Genomic DNA, 21,083 nt, shown 5'->3' on the forward strand with positions numbered 1-21,083 from the left:
TGCATTTTTCAATAAGTAGGTTTAGAACACTTGCTAGTATTATACATACATCTTTAAAGTATGATGATGATGATATAGAAAGTAGTAAATAATTATGTAACCAGCCAGCAGCCAGCATACAGATAGATGTTGTCATGTGATGGTAATAAGAGTCCACTTTAGGACAAAATTCAATTGCACCAACCTAGCTAGATATAGTTGTTGGCCATTGTTCCCAACATTTTATACAGCAGACAGGAACTGTATATATCAAGAAAGAAATCTTGCTTAATTGCTTCAAGTCCTGCAAAGGGAAAATTATACCTCAAATTAAAATAAAAAGAATAAAGAATCATATGATTGCGGAAATGGAAAGCCAAAGAGGAGGATGAATATTATTATGCCCAATACAACAAAATTTTCTTCCTCCTAAATATTAATATATGATATTATTGAATTCAACAACATATATCCATAACCAGTCCGACAACATACATATTTTCATATTAGATATAAAATTTAATTTTTATTCAATATATTATATGAAATAATTACTAGTATAATTTTTTTATATTTCAAAGACACTATATAACCAAATAAAATTCTATTATAGGAACAATTTTTTTTTTTTTTAATTCAAAACAACATTGTATTAAACACATTTCTAGTTTCAAAATCATCCCAAATAACACCATACTTTGAAAATATATCTAAAAAAAACACTTGATAATATGTGAACATCCATGCATATGTCAAACCATTAATTTCAATTTACAATTATACCATCATGACTATCTATGTTTTAAGTAAATAACTCTCATTCATTAAAATTTATTAAGTCGTGCAAGTGTTGTGATTTGGTCAAATAGACATTTTCTCAACTAATGAGGGTTTTGTATAAATTCATAGAGGCCTCCCACAATTTCTTTACCTAATTTAATTTATTATCAACTTAGTTACTCGGAAGTTAGTTCAGATTGTTAAAATTTAAACATGGCTCAAGCTACAAAATTACTCCAAAGTGAAATAGCATTATATATCTTGATGAAGTTAAACAAGAGACAATAATTTTGTATTTTTATTAAGATAAATTTTAGTTAATTCCAAATACATATTGAGAAATTAATCTTTTCCAAGGAATCGAACACAATCTAGCTTCATCGGATAAATGTTTAAATCTAATTTGAAAATGAAATATTCTTCAACTTTTCTTTTGAATAATAACTCAATATAGCATTTATAGTAAAATTTAACATGCCTATAAAGATACACAATTTATTTTGTGATAAAGATACACAATTTATTTATAGTAAGTCAGCTACTAAGAAACTATAATATAAAGATACACAATTTATTTATTTATATATATTTTAATAGAAATTTGAATTGGATATTTTGTGATAATAAATTGTGTAATTTTATAAAAAATAGAAACCAAACTCCAAAAACAGATCACTCATGCACAAACACATGTATTTGAATTGCTTAGAAATTTAAAATTTTTATTTTATTATGAATCAAACAACAAAAAAAATGTGTAATTTTATATTTGAATTATTGCCAATAACTTAAATAAACTAAAATAAGTTGAAATAAGATGCTGTGAGTTAATTACTTTACTTATAACTTTTTGTTAAATTAATCACTTATATATAATTGAATTACACACAATATATAATATTATCTACAATTATGATAACTAGATATAGACTCCTATACACACATATAGGAATTGTTTAGTCTATAGGATTAATTGATTATTGTGCTCTATGAGATAAAATACTATTAATTATATATTATAGTAATCAAGGCTACACATGATAGGCTATTGATCTAATATTGAGGCCGTGTTTACATAAATATTTTATTTGTTAATAATAATTTTTTTAAAAAAATTATCACATTAAGTATTTAATTTCTTTATAATATAAAACATTAGACTTCTTGGACATTCATTTTGAGAGGTTCAAGTTCTATTACCATGTTAAGTTCCTATTTTTGACCTAAAAATTTTAATTAAAATGAACATATATTATTTATTTATTTATTTATTCATATATTATGAAGTCAACTAACCATTATATTATTATTTCATATACAAAAAATATATATATATATATTAAATTGCAATGAAATTGATTGCATTGGTATTATTATTATTATTATTTTCTTTGACGAGATGAGAATGTAAACATAATACCCTTCAAATGAGGTCTAAAAAGATAAATTATACTAGTCGAACTATGTGTGGTAGATAAGATTTTGAGGCGTTGGGATTTAAACTCATAACTTTACGGTCATGAGTTCACCCCCACACCACTAGGCTGAGATTATATATCTTGTGTTGAGATCATAGTAATATGTGTTATGTAGATTATTGTTATATATACTACTAATTTATGTGATATTTTTGTATTATATTAACATAATTAAATTGTGTGTTGTTTATAATCATATCATATATTGTCTATCATAATGTGATGTGTTGTCTGCACAATAATGAATTATAATATTTGGCACAGTTATTGCAATTATATATATATATATAAATATATTTATATACAATCTATTAAAAATAATTATTCTATCTATAATGTGTCATTCAAAATAATTAATTTCCAATGTCCTAATTAGGACATAATTGTTCAATTTCTCCTCAATACACATTGATTGGAAAAACACATGATAAAGAGAAATGAAGAAATCAAGCAAACTTTGATCAAAAAGTCGAAAATATCCGATCGTCACCTCTGTAATTTCTTATAACATAAATATGATAAGAAATGAAGGGTCACCTTAGATGAGTTGCAATGTCAACTAATATATACTTGTGTTAAAATCAAGTTGTTACATCGTATATAATTTAAGCATGCATATGTTGTCCATGTAGCAGGTGCCTAAATATATATATATAGTTTGATTGTGTTGGAAATGATCAACAGTATTTTGCATTATATGAGAGAGAAAATTGAATTAAATAAAAGTAATCTTATGCATACTATAACTATACATGTTAATTAATCGCTGCAGCTTGCAGTTTCAGGTGATGTTATTCCCTTTATTTTAATTTTCTAAATATGTTTTATTGTTTACTTTAATTCCCCCAATGGTAAATTAGGGTTTCCTCTGTGGATTGGGAAATTTAGGGTTTCTTGATTACTGCATGAGTACTATATCAATTACTACCTGATGGCTTCTTTTCTAAACCTAATCGATCTGGATCTTGTCTATGAACCCTATACTTCGATCATTCCCAAAATTTTTTAAAAAAATAAATAATAAATAAATAAATAAATAAAACCTCGTATCCTCCAAATTAATTCACTGATCAGACAGGAAATTAAATGGATTACCTTGTAGATCGATCGAGATGTAGGTTTAATTTTAATTAATTCCCCAAATTGATGGATGAATTAATCGAATTCCTGTTTGGATGAGTGATCTTTCTCTTCTTCTTCTTCTTGTAAGGAATTCCTCTGGCCTTAGCCTGACAGTCTTTCACTTCCCGGAGGTAAATACGGACGGCGCCATTGCCGAACGGATTGGTCTCCGGCGATCCGCCATGTTCTTCGTAGGCTGCTCTCAGCCGTCCGATCAGAGCATCGAGGCTGCCCCATGCCTGCCTCAACGGGCAGGCGCACGCCGCCGGCGGGTCGGGCTGCCCGAAGAATCCACACCCGGATAAGTGAACCTTAGTTTTCCCAAACTGGTCGAGGTATCGGAGGAATTCCAGGACATGGTTGGAATTGCAGTGGGATATCGAAGCTGGAGGGTTTAGGTTTTTCAGGAACTGTAGGAAAGTGTTCCAATCTCTCCTCTTTTGGGACTCGTACCGGCTCGGCGTCGCCACCGCTGCCGCGGCCGTGGTGGCGGAGGAGGCAGCTGCTTCACCGCCGGAATCTAATTTGGACATTGTTATTATGGGTTTTGGACAGGAATTCATGAGTTAGATGGATGGTGTGTTTATATTTTCAAATCAGTTTTGACTATAACTTTTTAAAAACATATCAAATTAAATATTGTTTTTTTTATTGAAAAGCATTGGGCGTATTTGGTTATGATTTCAAACTAATTTTATTATTATTCACTTTATACTTATTTTTAATAAGAATATATTATTTATTTTTATAAAATATTATATTAAAATACTATTTAAATAAAATATAAAACTCATATTAAAACCAAATAAACCCACATTAAGGGTGTGTTTGTTTTGTATTTTGATTTTTATTTTTTTTTTGAATCTTGAATATAGAAAATTATATAAATAATATAAAAATAATGAATGTGGGTAGTATATTAATTTTTATTTTTTTTAGAAATGTGTTGGAAGTCTTTTAGTAGAGAAACAAACCCTACATATCTATTTTTTTATTCAATTTATTTATTATATTAGGAACTCTTCAAAATTTTGACAGATAAAAATATATATAAACAAATAATACTTTTGATATTATTTTTTGGGACTAACATCAGATTTGATATCAAATAGTAATTTTAAAAATATTCTAAAATTCCAAAACCCTAATTAAAAAGGAGTATTGTGTTTGGGTAAATATTGATTAGTGGAGGCAGAATTGAAGATGGAATCTTGGGGTAATTGAGAGGACATGACATGAATGAAATGGGCCATTGGAGGTTTGCTTTTGTTGTTACTTTTGTTATTTTATTTATTTGTATTTGTGAGTCCCCTCAATGCATTCATTGTCAACACCTTTCTTTTTATAAATGCACTCACCATAATATTTATTGCCCTTTATTCAATATTTTGTATTTCTTGTCTTTAATTACCATAAACACACCTTCCGTACAATAATTGAAATCATCGAATAATGGTATGATTACAAATGTAAAATAAATAAATAAATAAATTTGACCTTCGTGTATTACAAATAATAAAATTATATACCATCGTTTAATTACGGAAAAACAAACATCATATATTTCAACAAACAACACACATTGTGCTATATAATTAAGTAATCAATTAAATACTTGTTACTATCTATATAATTAAGTAATCTATTAAATACTTGTTACTATCTATTTCTCAATTTAAATTGAGTTTTAGATCACGTTATAGTTGTATTACATTTTTATTTTTTTTTTCATAATTTATTTAATATCCATTAAGCTCCTTCACTCTAATTATGAATAATGCGATATTACTTAAGATGGAAATAATATCCCTAGCATTGCTAATTTATTAGAATTGTCGCATTTTCTGATAGCTCAAAATATATATGTTTAGGGGGTTTTGAATTTTAAAGATGAAGAGTTTTTTTTAAAAGAAGAAAAAATTATATCTCAAAATTTTTGAAATTTAAATTTAGATCGACATTAATATTTTTTATATGAAATATATAAAACTATTTGTAGTAGTAGTAGCAATTGTGTCATAAATAGCATAAAATAAATTTGATTATATCCATAACTAATAAAATAAATTGCAAATATATAAAAAGTACAAAATTTAACTTTAAAGAAATTACGTATGAGTACATATGTTTAATACTATACCATATCCGAAATAAGAGATATAACCCGACCCGCCCCGACTAGACCCAATTGAAGGGTAACATGATATTGTATTAATTTTGGTGGGTGGGCAGGTTTCTACCCATCAATTCTTCAGCAGCAAAAATTAATAATCACATTATATGTTTGTTTGTATGTGTTTTTAATCTATTATACAATTTATATACTAAATTATGTTTTTTTTTTTTTTTGAACAAATAATCACATTCAATATCTATTATTTTTTAATTTGAAAACATTACTTATAAATCTCTTTTTTTTTTTCATACGAAAATTGTAAATGATACATATGAAAAAACAAAAAAAAGTAAAAACAAAACAAACAGGCATGCTTTAATATATATACCTGCTGCTGCTGCTGCTGCTGCTGTATCATATGATCACAAATGATTAATTCACATATTTCTAGAAACATTATTGCATTATATGGAATTAAATAGAGACAAACTGTAATTAAAATATTAATGCGTAATAAATTTCTTGAGTATATATATATATATATATATTTTTTAATTTAATTTCAGTTATTTTACTAAATATTTATTTAATTATATTGTGAAATTCTGGATAGATGATCATGATATATACATTGAGTCTGTGTGTAGACAGTGAGACTGAGAATAAAGAAGAAAATGAAGAAAAATAAAAGGATAGATTGAATTGCAGAGAGAATCTAATTAAAGCCAAACAAAACAACGTATAATCCTTACAAAGTAAAGGCGGGGTCGACAAACCATTACTAAATGTCGACTACAATAATATATAATAATTAAATTGTTCAATACTGTTATCTCAGTTTGGATAATACTATATCACTTCCTACCTAATGTGAATTTGCTTGTGTTTGTTTGTAGCTTTTTTTTAATCATAGTTTTACTATTCATTTATGCTTTTCAAACAAATCAAATTATTGTTTTTTTTATATTATAATAACATTTAATTTTATATTTAAGGTATTACAATAAAATTTATCTATATATAAATTCAAATTTTTAATATTTAAAACATCAAACTCAGCCTCTAGTGATTTTACAAATTGAACACAATTATTATTTATCTACTTGATAAATAATTATGTCCTGACAAAAGCCACTTAAAAATAACTAAAGTAGCCATGTTTCCTATTTAATACCAAAAACTTTTTTGAAAGACTATTCAAATTCGTTAAATACTAGGATAGGAACATCGTAATATGAGCCACATATTTAGATCATATTTGTATACTTTTTAAAAAATTTATTACTCTTTCATCAGTTATCAATGACTTCTTATAAAATCATATCAAAATTTTACTTTATTTTATAAAATACTACATTAAATAGTTAATATTTTATTATTTTTAGAAAATTTTAAACCTTCAAATTAATTTGTATTGATATCTTTAATTAACAATAATATTACTAAAGCCTCACTTGGTTGAATGACTTTATATTTAAATGTGGATTTTAAAAATTAATAGATATAAACTATTTCATATTTAAAATATTTTATAATTAAAATTTATTATTTGCTTATACGTTTGAAATGACACCGTAGTTAAATTAATATTAAAAGTGAGCAATTTAGGTACATAGAATTAACATGAGAGAAATTGAAACGTTTTATTTTTCTTGTTTGTTTAGGTAAAAAAAATTGAAGAATTTTTTTCTGTAATTTCATTCTCTATTATCATTTTTTTTTTCTATAATTTCATTTTGTATCAAATGTCCCATAAATCTCTTTAACGGGCTTAAAAAAATAATAATAAATGCTATATATATATATATTTATATATATTCTTAGCGAATTCAATACAAATTATTGCTCTTAAATTCTTAACCACCTTAAATGTTTCGAATTAGTGGTTAGATTGCCTCCACATGTGTCTTCAGCTATGATTCACAAAAAAATTAAAGTTTGAACTTTACATAAACTATATATATATATATACACGCACACTAGTGTATTCACCCGTGCCTTTGCACATAATATATATAAAAGTAATTTCAATACAAAATTGCATATTAATATAATACCATTATTATATACGATAATAGTTCATACATCACATATTATAATTTGTCATTTTAGCAACAAATATATATTTTATGTCCCGTAAAAAATAACTGAGTAGTATAGGACGAACTCTTAGAATTCATTCTAAAATTTACTCACGTCATAAAAATAATAATAATAATAAAATAAATTTACATTTTATGAAATGACAATATAGAATAGTAAAACACATATTACATGTTTTTATTTTTATTAATATATTGTATGCATTATTATCATATGATGATATTGTGGGATAAACTTATTAGCTACAAATAAAAATTATATGGGATCATATTATAAATGTAAAAATATAATGAATAAAAATGATAATAGCATATGTACATATTTTAAAACTACATTGATGATTTAGATTATTTTAGAATACTCAATTTTTAAATAAATAATAAAATTTATATGTAACATATTTTTAAATTTAAAATATAATTCAATATACTATAATAATTTCAATAATAATAAATATATTTTTAATACAAAAATAATAAATAATACAACATATTATTGTAATTGATAATTGGAGGTCGGATAAGACTTGAGACAAGGGTCCATTCTGCTTTAATGGACGGAAATTATTTTTAGGAACTATTGACTTAATTAAATTAAACTTATATATACATTAATAGGTGTGTTTTTTTTTTTTTTTTTTTTTTTTTGTTGAGTTTGGTATTAAAATAATATTTGATGAGTTGTTTTATAAAAGAAAAAAAATGTATTTTTTTTCGAAAAACGTAGAGTTCAAATAATAAAATTTGGAAAAATTAGGGTAAAGAAACATAGGTATAAGTGCTATTTGTACTTGTGTTTTTTACTACTATTATTTATTTTTTATATTTTAATTTGGTTATGTTAAATAAAGATACTAGTTTAATGTGATGTTTTAGTGAAAATAAATTAAATTAAATTTTGCACGTGAAGGATTAATAAAATAAATAAATAAATATATATATATAATAATAATAACAACTTAGAAATTTTGGTAATTAATGGGAAGATATACATCACTTTCTTCAAATTAATTTAAGATTAATGTTTTTTTGGCCATTTATTAGATTCTTCTATTTGACTTGTCTGAGACGACGAATAATGTATTTTTTGGGTAGAAATTTATGGTGATTTTGCAATATTCACCAATGTATATAACATCAAATTAATCTAAGACATGAGTCTTTTTTAGCGTATGGTTCAAACAGAAGTAAAAGAAACGTAGGTATAAATCTACTTTATATTTAAAGATTTCTTTCTAAATCTGTTAATATAATCGATAAAAAAAAATAAAAATAAAAATGATTTCTTCATAAAATTTTGTAATAATACTTTTGTGTGTATATATTTAAAGATTTGCAATTGTATAAGAAATATATTGCTTTGTGATGACATATAAGTGAATCCTATAGATTAATGGTATATTATTTTTTTTAAAAAAAAAACATAAAATCGTAAGTGGTTTCATTATAAAAGAATAAATTTGTTGGAATTTTGTGAAAAGGTATGATAAATATATATATATATATTTTATATCTTGAAATGCAAGTTGTATATTTATATAATATGTAACTATACATTTAATTCAATTCATTATTACGGTCGGATCCATCCTTAGTCAATGAAGTTGCCCTTGCCCTTGATTTTTATTTTATTTTTAAAAATTATTATATTTGGTCCAAGGCATTGTAGTTGTATGATTGGATCTAATTGGGCCGTATAGTGAGTTAGGAGAAGGCCCATTATTATTATTATTATTAAATTGGAGGACACAAATACAACTACATCATTAAGGTGAATCGGGTCATTTCGTGTTAACTCAAGGTCAATTCTAGTAACATCTGCAGGGTTATTTTTGTCATTTCGCTCTGACTCTATATTTCTTTGCTTTCATTTTCTGTCTGCACACTATTTTATTTATCTTTTTTTTTTTTGAATTTGAAAATAGATCTGTTTAAACGGTTCATTGTTGGTTATAATTACAAAATTTGAATATAATTTATCAAAATATCAAATTAAAATTGAACTTTACTAATGATTGTTTCAATTATAGTTTATAACCCGTTGATTTCAGTTTGAACGATCGATTTATATATATTCATTTTAATCTTTTAGTTTTTTTGAATTTATATTTTATTTAAATATAGTTAAAGTCAATTTTGATTTTATTTATATATATTGTTTATTTATTGTATAAACATTAATAGTAAATTTGTTATTAATAAAAGATAAATAGTTTTTTATATTAATTATACATTATTATTATTTAATACCAATTATAAATGAATGATTAATAATTCTTAATTATAATATTATTATATCAGATTTTATCGTATGCCCGGTTATAGTAATGAAACACATGATTAGGTTACATAAAATAATATTGTACATCATAATCATTCAAAGTAAAGACATCATAAAAATACTAAATAAGCACACTCATAGTATAATTCTTTAAAGTAAACTCATCTTAATATATATGTATATATATATATATACAAACATAAAATAAGATAATACTTTTTGAGATTTTTAGGTGCAATGTAAAAGTATTTTATTATTAGTGTAGGAATAATATTAAAAATTAATATATTAATTATGAACAATGTAAAATGATAAAATAGAATATGATTACAAAATTCAGATTTAGAATTATCAAAAATAGTTTGACAATGCAAATTAATTCACAATTTATTATTTTACATATTCGATTGATCGAGGCATAAGCGACAACAAAACCGGGGGTAAAATTACACAACCAAACTTCTCTATATAACACAAAAGGAGTCGTCGTAAGTCTAGAATGATTGAGTTAGTATTATTAGTCGGTAACAGTCAATAGCTCTTTCCCGAACAAACTCTCTTTTTTCCTTCTTGATAACTCCCTATACTCTCCCCTGGGGCAGGGGAGGGAGCTAGAGGGAAGCCCTCGTCCTACTTCGTGCATTCAACTTTGACTCTCATTTGTACATAAAAAAATATATATTTTTTTAATATTTTAAATTTTAACATCGTAACGAATAAACTTATAATTAAGAATCTTAAATTTTCAGGTCATAAAATAAGAATAATTGGCCGAATTAAACTTGTATGGCTCATTTTATTTTGAGTCTCTATTTAGGGTTTTCTAATTAAAGTCTTTGCATCAAATGTCTTTCATATACTTTATTTTCTCTCTCTCTCTCTCTCTCTCTCTCTCTCTCTCTCTCTCTCTCTCTCTCTCTCTCTCTCTCTCTCTCTCTCTCTCTCTCTCTCTCTCTCTCTCTCTCTCTCTCTCTCTCTCTCTCTCTCTCTCTCTCTCTCTCTCTCATAAGTTTCTTACAAAGCCCTTTTTGAAGCTATAAATTACTCCCATCTTCCTTCCAATTTGCTTTTCTACTGTTTCTGCTCTTACTTTTTAAGAACAAAGCACATATTCATTATTCAATATCACTATATATATATATGTGATCATTTCTTCGTGTATCTATATATATATATATTCTGTTTAATCTATCACACAACCAAAATATATAAATAAATAAAATCCAATCAGTATTACGATCGCCTGTGAAGCAAATTAAAATGGCTGCAGAGTTCCAAGAAAGCAACAGCCCGTCGGGGATAAAGCTATTCGGCGCCACGATTTCAACGACGGCAATGTCACAGACAAAATCTGGCCGTGAAGATCCCGCCGGAGCCGATCCAACGGCGGAGAAGAGGCCGCCGGAGAAGATGATCCCGTGCCCTAGGTGCAAGAGCACCGACACCAAATTCTGCTACTTCAACAACTACAACGTAAATCAGCCGCGACACTTCTGCAAGGGCTGCCAGAGGTACTGGACCGCCGGCGGCGCCCTCCGGAATGTTCCGGTCGGCGCCGGCCGCCGCAAGGGGAAGCCGCCGGGAAGGGGATTTCCGGACGGACGGTGCCTGTTTGACGAGCCGGATCGAGTGCAGGAGGAGCTCGGATTCGACGCCGCCGTGGAGGAGTGGCGAGAGGCGGAGCACGACGGATTCCGGCGGGGGTTTTCCGGCAAGCGGAGAAGATTCGCCTCCAGTAGTCAAACTTTCTGATCATCTTCCAATTTGTCGTGTTCTTAGAAGAAAAAAATTTAAAAAAAAAAAAATAGTGAACAAATTGCCTGTCACGTTTTAAGGATTTTGTACATATTATATATATATATATATATTCTCATTTATATAGGGGAATTTTTATCAAATTCAGTTTGAAATATACTTTCAATTAATTGCCAAATTTGATTAAATGAAACAATATACTAGTAATTAAGAGAGAAAGGTTGCTCATTCTCCATATTAGCCACCCCACCTGTCGTGATTGAGAATTTATGACTATTTTATTTTATTTTATTTTTTGGGAATATATATTGATGCTAGAATCAAACGTAGGAATAATTACTTTCGTGGGTCAAGAGGATAATCCAAAATAATAAAATATAAGGTGGGATGGGATGGGTGTAGTCGTTTAGACGTCGACCATGAATTAGTCGTCCTTTCTTATAATATATATATATATATATATAATTGATTTAGGGTTTAATTATAAGAATGGGGAAAATTCAATAATTTCAGTGGCAAAACTTAAATGGGCATTGAAATCTAACATATGATAATATTGTATGGATATATAGATCATGAATTTCAAACATTTTTATAATGCTAACACATATTAAATTAAATATTTATTATTTTTTTTATATTATAATAAAAAATAATTTTTTATTTAAAAATATCACATCCAATATTTGTACAATTTTTTACTATTTTTAAAATAGCTCGAAACTTTTTCAAAAATTATTTTTTAAAAATAGAGGTCCAATTCATATATATATATAGAGTATTAGGGTAAGTCAACGTATCACTATAAATTATAATGAAATTTTTTCGTCTTTTAATTTATTTTTTCTGTTACTAATGATATTAAAGAGTAAATAGAGACAAAATTTATTAAATTTTATCCCTAAACTTCAAATAGTTAATGTCGTTCGTCTAAATTTATATAATTGTATATGTAATGATATATTTGTAACTGTTATAAAAAATATAAACGAATCTAAAGATTTTATTAAAGAAATCGAGTAACAACACAAATATTGAACTAGTTTGGTTAGGCTCAGCCCCAACCAATTCGGAAAATCACAAAATCGACACTATACACACCTAAACTAGCGACTACACAAACGAACCGGCCACAACCATGATACACACTACATATAACCCCACACAAACACAAACAAGGCACCCGAAGGCCTACAACGTCGAGCGAGCCCCTTTCGGCCACGAACGACTACACAAAGGGGAAAACAAACGTGCCACAGGAACTCCACAATATTACATGAGGAAGGCACCGCCGTGAAAGTCACCGGAAAGAGGAGAGCAGTGGGTCGAGAGAGATGGGAGAGGCCAGAGAGTAGTGAGCATAGAGAGAGAGAGTGAGATTAGAGAATATGATATAATGCCTCTCTCTCTCTATATATATATATGCCAAATGAAGATGAACAGCCAAGATCAAGATCTGTAATCAACGGCCCAGATCAGGCCTCGCAAAAGGACGCGAATCCTAGGCGGGTCACGGAGCAGGTCACGGGCAAGGGGCGCATCACAAGTAAGGGTCAGCAACGGGTGTGGTTGTGGTGTGGGTTGTGTATCACAAGTCAGGCCTGATTCGATCGGGCTGCATAATTATTGGTGTGTAGTTATTGGGGTGGATCCGAAGGACAAAAAATCCAACAGTAACTTTAAGAAAAATTAAAAGTGTTTTAATATATTGTATTGTTACTTCTTTTAAAATAACTAAAATATACTTTAAAATGAAACAGAAAAAATATTTATTTATTTTTGTAGTGATATATTTGAAATAATAGTTATCCATTTCAAAACAAAATATATATTTAGAATAAAATGATAACATAATGTAACAATCCACATAATACATGCAAATTTAATTCAATTTATGTGTCAAAAAGTAATCGCATATGTGTCAATTATAATGTGGAAATGAGATCGTTGGCCCCCTCCTTTGCCCAACCCCATGCTCGTCATACAAAGTAACATCATATGGATTTTTTTATATTCCATTAACACACTCTATCTCCTTATTTTCACACACATAATATCTATATATAATATATACACAAGTACATACACACCGTGTGTATATATAACATATTTATGTGGGTGTCAGATAGGGATATATTATTTATTTGTGAGACCGAGGATTCGATGGAAAAGTAATATGTATCATTTATATTTATGTATAGAGCTAGGGGGCTAGGAGGAGGGTGGGGAAATGGGGACGACGATCTCATTAAATATAATTGAGATACTTAGATGACCTAGATTGCCCCGGAGCAACGTAGTAATAACAAGACAAGAAAAACGATTCCTACAACCAAAATTACAAACATCAAAACAAAAACATTACTATTACAATGGACAATCCAAAGCAAACCCACATCGATTTCTCATCCCAAACCCATCACACATTCTCCCACTCTCACTTATAAATCCCCAAACCAAAATCAAACCCCAAACCCATCCATCGATCCATCTTAACCAATTAACAAGATTCAATCGATCTATCCCGGCAAGTTACCCGACTATGGCTTCTTCCGACCAACTCAAAGAAGGCGGGACCGTGAAGAAAGGCCACGACGACGGCCTCAAAATGGCGCTGTCCCTCCTCGAAGAGTTCGACCTCCCCGGCGGGCTCCTCCCGCTGGCGGACGTGGTGGAGGTCGGGTTCGTGCGGAGCACCGGGTACATGTGGATCGCGCAGAAGAAGAAGATCGAGCACCATTTCAAGATGATCGGGAAGCTGGTGAGCTACGACTCGGAGATCACGGGGTACGTGCAGAAGAAGAGGATCAAGAAGCTCAAGGGAGTCAAGGCCAAGGAGCTGATGCTGTGGCCGCCGGTGAGCGAGATCATCCTCGACGACCCGCCCACCGGAAAGCTTCATTTCAAGAGCCTTGCCGGGATCACCAAGACCTTCCCCGTCGAGGCCTTTGCTCCCGGCCAGTGAATCCATCATATATGTTGTTGTGCTCTTTTTGAATTGCGTCTTTTGATGATTTGACATCTACTACTACTACCTTACTTAGTTATATAGTTAATTAGTTGTGTTTTGCCCACAACGTTCGACGTATGATGGATGTAATGAATAATCACACGTGCCTTAAATGTTATGCGCTTATTTAGTGTGAGGTGAACTTCTCACTCTAATGACAAATTTAAAGATTGTTAGATTCGAAATAATAATAATAATATAAAAATAAAATTATATGATTGGGGCGATGAAAGTGGTGAAGTGACTTTTGCAACGGCGAGGTTTTTATTAATTTTTAAATAAATTTTCAAAGCATTATTTGACTTATATAAATAATAAATATTTATTAAAATAAATTAATATCACATAATATCACATAAATAAATAATTAATTAAATAAGGCAAGATGAGTTGAAAGGAGAAGTCCCCAAATTCGAATCATATTATGTGATAATAGAAGAGCTATCGTCATCAGTCATCACCGAAAACTTATTCCCGTTGGAGAGCCAAGGACGAATATGGCGGACGGTTGCTTGGGACCCTCGCTGTCCTTCCCCACCGCAAATTTCCACTCCCATTCCCTTGTAAGTACCCCTGCTTCAATTCCATTCCCTTTCTCCCTCTCCCCTCGAATTTCCCTTTCTAGAGACCTATCCAGCATGTGGCTCAGAAATCACTGCTCCTTCGATTCCCAGGCGACTGCTAGCAGCAATTCCACTCAGCCCTCTTTGCTTGTCTTCTCTGGTACGTTTCTCACCAATCCCCACCGATTTAGTGTTTTTGTTTCTGAATTTCGTCGCGATTCTGCTTTGATGCCCTAATTTGATTAAAGCATCCTTAATTTGCGATTCTGTCTCGGAAAAGTTGCTGCTTTTGTTTTTTTTTCAAATTTGATGATTCGTTCTGAATTAAGATGTGTGCTTTGGTTTGGAAATATTGATGTTTGTTCGAAATGTATACTGTTTCCTCTAGTAAAGCTGAGGCTAATGTTAATTTCCTTAAGCTTATACGCATTAGATAGTTTAGTTAAATAGTTAAGAGATGTAAACCTTTCGGTAGCGATGAGTAGAAATGGTTAATTGCAGGACTAAACTCTATAACAAGGTGATGCAATAGTCATTTAGATTTACTGCAGTTGAAAGAAGCTTGTGAATGTATCCGGCTATAGTGCGAATTCAGTATGAGAGAGATTTGACACATGAAGCAATTTCTCAAATTGTTATGTATATGAAGTTCTTAATTTAAAATAGGTTTGAGTACATAAATTTGATTCTAAGGTCCTTTCCATTATGTTATGGTAGATAATAAGCATTTGTGAGACTTGTTTTCCTTGATTTCAAACGGTTCAGAGTTTAGATTTACTTAAGAAGAAACTTTACTAAATATTCGAAGATAGTATGATGTTATGTTATATAGAGTATGGAGCTTGTGTTTAACAATTAACGAATCCTGCACTATGGAGCTTATGTCAAATGTGACAAGCTTTTTTGAAACTATTTGACAATTTTGCAGTAGTGCAGGTGGAACGGGCTTTAACGGTGTTGTGGAAGAGCTTAAGAAGTTAACAACCCACGTGGCTCATGTTCTCCCAGTTTCTGATGATGGAGGGAGCACAGCTGAGATTGTTCGTGTTCTCGGTTTGTTTTCATCTTAGTTTAGTAGATCAACTTCAGTTCTTCCATGGTTCCTTTGGCAATCATAAGCTGATTATGCTTTAAATAGGTTGAGGATTTTCTATGCGATCTTATAAGGTTAGAAATTTTCTGGCAAATATCTCTTTGCAAATTGGTGCCAAGGTTTGTCTTTGTATTTTGGGAACTAAAATTTAATTTTCTGAAATCATGCCTGTAGAATTAAATTTTGTTTACTGATACACAGTATATATATAAATTTCTCTGTTAAAAGTTTGGTGGTTATATGCTCTCAGGCGGTCCAGCAGTTGGAGACATCCGATCGCGATGCTTAAGACTATCTGATCAAAGTACCAATGAAGCTCTAGCAGTGCGAACATTGCTGGGCCATCGCTTATCTCTCGATATGTCAGAAGCTAAATATGAATGGTAACAACTAGGACATGCGGAAATTAATCATTCATTTCTACATTATTATGTTAGATTAATAAAAGGTATTTCTGCTGTTTCTACATCAGAGAAACTGTGTTGGTTTACTAAAATTGGGATTCCGGCAGGTATGAGATTGTAGAAGGGAAGCACTCTCTATGGACAGGTGTGTCAAAGCCGTACCGAGAGACTATTCGAGCTTTTTTAGTTTATTTTCAGGATCAGGTTCGTGAATTTTATCATCTTCAGAAGCTTCTACTCCATAATGTTCTTGTAGTCTTATGCTGTTATGCACAATCGTGCTAACATCTTGCAGATCCTCAGGAGGTCAGATGAATCATTCTGTTTCAGTAATGGAAGGTACGTATTCTTACATGCCTCTGTATACTAATGAATCGTTCTGTCTCAGCAATTGTGTTATTTGAAAACTATAATACATTATGTCGCTCTACTATTCTCATGGTTGAGCAACTTTCCTTTGCTTTCTTTTCTCGTTTCTTGGTTTCTATTCGATGAGTATCACTGTTGAGAATTTCCTTCTTGTGAATTTTTCTGCTACTATTATTAACTCATCATTCCTCTCTTGTTTACAGTATTGGGAATTTTTTCTTTGCTGGAGCTCGGATATTCTTTCAGTCTTTAGATGCTGCAATATTTTTGTTTTCACGCGTCTCAGAAATTCCCCGTGAAAGTCTTATTCTTCCAGTTATATCCACTAACGACAGGCTGACCTTAGGGTGTGAATTATGGGTATGAACATTTCATTTTGTGTTTTATTTTGAATAAAGAAACACATCAAGCTTCACACCACTTTTTATTTTTTTTCTAACAAATGAAAGCAGTCTTAACTATGAATGCTATCTGCTTTGTAAAGTTGCATTACAATTTTTTTTTCTTTTCTGACTCTTAGGATGGAACTATAATACGCGGTCAGAATGAAATATCGCATCCCACCAATGGATCTATGCAATTCATAAATAAGGTACTTAATCCCGACAACTCTTCACTCTCCTTACCCAAACTAATTCCTCTTCTCTTTTGTTGCCTTCTTTTTTCATTATTTATTAAGAACCTTGAGTTTCTTTATCCTGTTTTATACTCGTTCAGATCGCTGTATGGATAAATAAGCTACATTCTTGTTATTATTGTTGAAGACACCTTATTGTTTTTTCTGGATTCCCAAAGTAATTCGACTAATCCTGTATTATATGATATGTATTTTTAATGTGAGTATTCGATATAAATTTCTCATGTATCTGTTATTAAGAAAGTTTCTATTGCAGAGCAACTCATCGATTCCATCTCTTCCTTCAAGACTAAAGCGGGTGTTTTACATGTCAAGTGAAGGCAGCAATCTGTTGCACGAGGTAGGCCCGGTTACTATGTTTTTCAAATTTTGTTCCCACAAAATCGGCATCTTTACTACGCAATTCATTTCTTGGGTTGAATTAGCTGTCAAAGCTTCATTGTAGTAAAAACCATGGTAACTTTTCGAGCAGGTCTTTCCTTCGGCAAATCCAGCAGTCTTAGAGCAACTGCGGACCGTCGACTGCATTATATTTGCCATGGGTTCGCTGTTCACCTCAATATGCCCCTCTCTGGTAATAGTTTGAACTCGTAAACCGATCTTCTTGCATCACCCCCTCATCGTACTCTTCATTTTCAGGTTCTTCTCAGAATTGGGGAGATAATTTCATCCCGATCATGCCCCAAGGTAACATTTTTTTGTTGTCTGAAACCCAAATTTTTGTATATTGCTGATTTCATATGTTTTATGCTGTCTTTTTTCAGATACTTCTCTTGAACGGTACGCATGATAGAGAGACCAGTGGCTTTACGGCATCCTGCTTTGTTACGGCTATTACAGACGCCCTAAATCGAACTTACGGAGATCCTCATAACTGTCTGCAGAATCATGTAAGTATGAAAACATATCATCATCCCATGTCTTAATCTGAAATCTAAAATCTAAAATCTAAAATGTTTCCATCTGTCGATACAGCCAAGTCAATACATCAACACAATTTTTGCACCTAAGGACGGTCAGATTCCTATAAACTACGATCGCCTGAATGCCCAAGGAATCGTCAACGTGGTAAAATCGAGCTATATGTTCAACCAAAGTCACACATAGGTGTTTTCTCACTCTTTCGAATATTGAATCATCAATTGCTTACCTTGTAGGTTACCGTTGACTCGGTGCATGATCCAACCGCAGGCGTCTTGTTCGATCCAACATCGCTGATACAATCTTTATCGAATTTGCTAACAGAATCTTGCACAAGGAAGAGTGTTGCCGGAAGTTAAGAGGGAGGGAGTTTTGCGCTGCAGAAGTATCTATTGTACCATTATTCTTTGTCTCGCCATTTTGACTACGGGAGATATTAATTAAACTCGCATCAAGAACCTGTTCCAATTCAAGTTACGATATGAAAAGGGCGGGTGTATTCTCTCGACTACATTTCTCCGGAAAATGAAAGTCATGTTACAACACATCAGAGTCATGGATGGCAACAACAAGCTCCGTAATCGGACCCAAATTAAGGCACTGTGATCGATCGGAAGAGCATAAACAGAAAACGAATATACGGGGCATACCTAGAAGGATATCTATGTCTGTAGCAAGAATCAAATGCGCTTCCCGCTGCTCGGATTTGTCTTGGTGCACAGAGTCCATCGCCCCTTGGCACGCCTGCGCTTGAGGACGGCTCTTCCTCTGGTGGTGCTCATACGGTGGCGGAAGCCATGTGTCCGAGCAAGCGATTTCTTCGACCTGTGCCTCTTCGTTTGACAGAGCCTATATTTCGAAGCTCTAACCACGACCCCGCGGCGTCGTTCGTTTCTGGGGAAACCTGAGCTATGATGATTCAAGCTCAAACCCAATCCTAACCCTGTTGAAGAAGAACATCCAATGGTGCAGACATTAATGGTTAAATATGGTGATGGAAACAATCAAGCTCTGTGACATGGTATGATCGAACAATTGTTTGTAACCTAATCAAATTGACATGTTCAAAAACTTCAAAAATGATTAAAAATTTATTTTCAAAATTTCTGAAAAACTCCAGGAACTTAAAATCTAAACATTATTGCAACTGGAGATTCTTCAAAGAAGAGAGTGATTGGATACTACACATTTGCAATCATCAGAAATTAGTTTTTACGAATTGTTCAGAACGAAGCAGGAGATGAAGGATTTCTTCACTCAGAAGCCGTACATTATCATGAATCAAGGGTTAGAATTCCCAAAATGAGCCAAAAATATAAAATAACCTAGCGGAGCAACAATAACCGATTTCTGTAACCTCCACTCAAAAATTCAACAACGATAAACGCAAATTACCTGCAAACGAAGAGGCGGATGATAAACAAAGAGAAGACGGAGTAAAGGCACAGTGAAGCAGCTTCGCAGCCGGAATCGTGGGACTGTTTTTGGAACTGAGCGACACAGAGGAGGTTCTGGTCCTCGAGCCTGTGAGTAGAGAGAGTGAAGCCGATGCAGCATTAGAAGAATTGATTCTGAAACATAGAATTCCAGTCGATAAACAGTACGCCATCGTTGCTTCGTCTTCGTCACGCTCCCGTTATCCTTCGGAATGCCTCAAGCCTCAGCGGCCTTATCTACGGTTTGGCAGAGTCGTAATATTGGGAAGGTCCATGGGTTTATTGGTAATTTCGTAAGTTGAGAAATAAATTTGAAAAGCTGGGTTGGGCTGGTGGTTCAATTAGGAATTTGATACAAAATTAAGGGTTTATTTCTAAGCCCAATCTGTGATCATTTTATTGATCTCCAACTCGAGGACTAAGTTATCAATTTTTACATATTCTAAATCATTCTTAAACAATTATGCAAAGTTTAAAGGTGTTTAGTTGGTAATTTTACTTTTAATATATATTGATTTTAATGTGATAATTTTTTTAGATAAAATAATATATCTTATAAGTAAAATGTGATAGTTACAAAAAAAAAAAAAAAAAAGGTCACCTAAACCCACCTTAAAAATTGATATTTAATTAATACATTATCTTTCAAATTTGAATTTATTCATATTTATTATTTTATTTTTTTCTATTCCTGGCCTTCAATTGATATCTTATTGAAGCAATAATTGTATGATATGATTCTTCATATTTTATAGAAAGAATTTATATTGTTTTGCCATTTAACATGTAATTATATCATATATATATTTATATTATAATTAAATAATTTTTGTATAATTACACAATTATATAATAACTCATTTTGTACAATATATAAATATTTAACACAATTATAATATAGCTTAACGCACTTACAAATTTTGAACTTGTAATTTATTTACCATATCAATTCGACCATTTTTACTGTTCATTATGACTTGAGTCACTAGTGACTATTATATGTAATTTATTTTATTATTCACTTATTTAAGTTGTCG

The 21,083-nt window shown here is 30.9% G+C and overlaps 5 protein-coding genes across 7 annotated transcripts; 3 read left to right on the forward strand and 2 right to left on the reverse strand.

The window, feature by feature from the left end:
* Positions 1–27: 27 nt before the first annotated feature.
* Positions 28–3,898, reverse strand: LOC127253327 (protein LIGHT-DEPENDENT SHORT HYPOCOTYLS 10-like). Its single transcript, XM_051277871.1, has 2 exons — positions 3,333–3,898; positions 28–283 (listed from the first exon to the last, which is right to left on the reverse strand). The coding sequence occupies exon 1, from the start codon at positions 3,890–3,892 to the stop codon at positions 3,368–3,370; it is 525 nt and encodes a 174-aa protein (XP_051133828.1). The 5' UTR covers positions 3,893–3,898; the 3' UTR covers positions 28–283; positions 3,333–3,367.
* Positions 3,899–10,953: 7,055 nt separating this feature from the next.
* On the forward strand, positions 10,954–11,656 carry LOC127253414 (dof zinc finger protein DOF1.5-like). Its single transcript, XM_051277998.1, has one exon. It carries the CDS (start codon positions 11,119–11,121, stop codon positions 11,608–11,610), a length of 492 nt encoding a protein of 163 aa, XP_051133955.1. The 5' UTR covers positions 10,954–11,118; the 3' UTR covers positions 11,611–11,656.
* A 2,448-nt stretch (positions 11,657–14,104) lies between these two features.
* LOC127253421 (uncharacterized) lies at positions 14,105–14,724 on the forward strand. The gene has a single exon (XM_051278008.1). The coding sequence runs from the start codon at positions 14,156–14,158 to the stop codon at positions 14,576–14,578; it is 423 nt and encodes a 140-aa protein (XP_051133965.1). The 5' UTR covers positions 14,105–14,155; the 3' UTR covers positions 14,579–14,724.
* Positions 14,725–15,066: 342 nt separating this feature from the next.
* On the forward strand, positions 15,067–18,993 carry LOC127253357 (uncharacterized protein YNL011C). 2 transcript variants are annotated; one of them, XM_051277915.1, is made up of 13 exons: positions 15,067–15,346; positions 16,123–16,239; positions 16,530–16,662; positions 16,791–16,887; positions 16,979–17,022; positions 17,256–17,412; positions 17,573–17,644; positions 17,946–18,029; positions 18,162–18,263; positions 18,329–18,376; positions 18,454–18,579; positions 18,665–18,754; positions 18,847–18,991. In XM_051277915.1, exons 1-13 carry the CDS (start codon positions 15,121–15,123, stop codon positions 18,967–18,969), a joined length of 1,419 nt encoding a protein of 472 aa, XP_051133872.1. In that variant the 5' UTR covers positions 15,067–15,120; the 3' UTR covers positions 18,970–18,991. The 2 variants fall into 2 exon arrangements, with proteins under 2 accessions (XP_051133872.1, XP_051133871.1); XM_051277914.1 differs by having other exon boundaries at positions 15,068–15,346; positions 18,665–18,757; positions 18,847–18,993.
* LOC127253358 (50S ribosomal protein L34, chloroplastic) lies at positions 18,925–20,276 on the reverse strand. Of its 2 annotated transcripts, XM_051277917.1 has the most exons (3): positions 20,006–20,276; positions 19,261–19,553; positions 18,925–19,069 (listed from the first exon to the last, which is right to left on the reverse strand). In XM_051277917.1, exons 1-2 carry the CDS (start codon positions 20,217–20,219, stop codon positions 19,291–19,293), a joined length of 477 nt encoding a protein of 158 aa, XP_051133874.1. In that variant the 5' UTR covers positions 20,220–20,276; the 3' UTR covers positions 18,925–19,069; positions 19,261–19,290. The 2 variants fall into 2 exon arrangements, with proteins under 2 accessions (XP_051133874.1, XP_051133873.1); XM_051277916.1 differs by lacking the exon at positions 18,925–19,069 and having other exon boundaries at positions 19,093–19,553.
* Between the last annotated feature and the right edge of the window lie 807 nt (positions 20,277–21,083).

Source organism: Andrographis paniculata, unplaced genomic scaffold (assembly GCF_009805555.1).
Source record: "Andrographis paniculata isolate CXL003 unplaced genomic scaffold, ASM980555v1 Contig50END, whole genome shotgun sequence".
In the NCBI taxonomy this organism is placed as follows: Eukaryota; Viridiplantae; Streptophyta; class Magnoliopsida; order Lamiales; family Acanthaceae; genus Andrographis; species Andrographis paniculata.

Excerpts from the sequence above, each read along its gene's own strand:
- LOC127253421 (XM_051278008.1), top strand. The coding sequence starts at position 14,156 with ATGGCTTCTTCCGACCAACTCAAAGAAGGCGGGACCGTGAAGAAAGGC.
- LOC127253358 (XM_051277917.1), bottom strand. The coding sequence starts at position 20,219 with ATGGCGTACTGTTTATCGACTGGAATTCTATGTTTCAGAATCAATTCT. Across the intron at positions 19,554-20,005 it reads ATCCGCCTCTTCGTTTGCAG|GGTTAGGATTGGGTTTGAGC; the intron begins GTAATTTGCGTT and ends CTTCTTCAACAG.
- LOC127253327 (XM_051277871.1), bottom strand. The coding sequence starts at position 3,892 with ATGTCCAAATTAGATTCCGGCGGTGAAGCAGCTGCCTCCTCCGCCACC.
- LOC127253357 (XM_051277914.1), top strand. The coding sequence starts at position 15,121 with ATGGCGGACGGTTGCTTGGGACCCTCGCTGTCCTTCCCCACCGCAAAT. Across the intron at positions 16,888-16,978 it reads TAGTTTATTTTCAGGATCAG|ATCCTCAGGAGGTCAGATGA; the intron begins GTTCGTGAATTT and ends AACATCTTGCAG. Across the intron at positions 17,413-17,572 it reads CCTTAGGGTGTGAATTATGG|GATGGAACTATAATACGCGG; the intron begins GTATGAACATTT and ends TCTGACTCTTAG.
- LOC127253414 (XM_051277998.1), top strand. The coding sequence starts at position 11,119 with ATGGCTGCAGAGTTCCAAGAAAGCAACAGCCCGTCGGGGATAAAGCTA.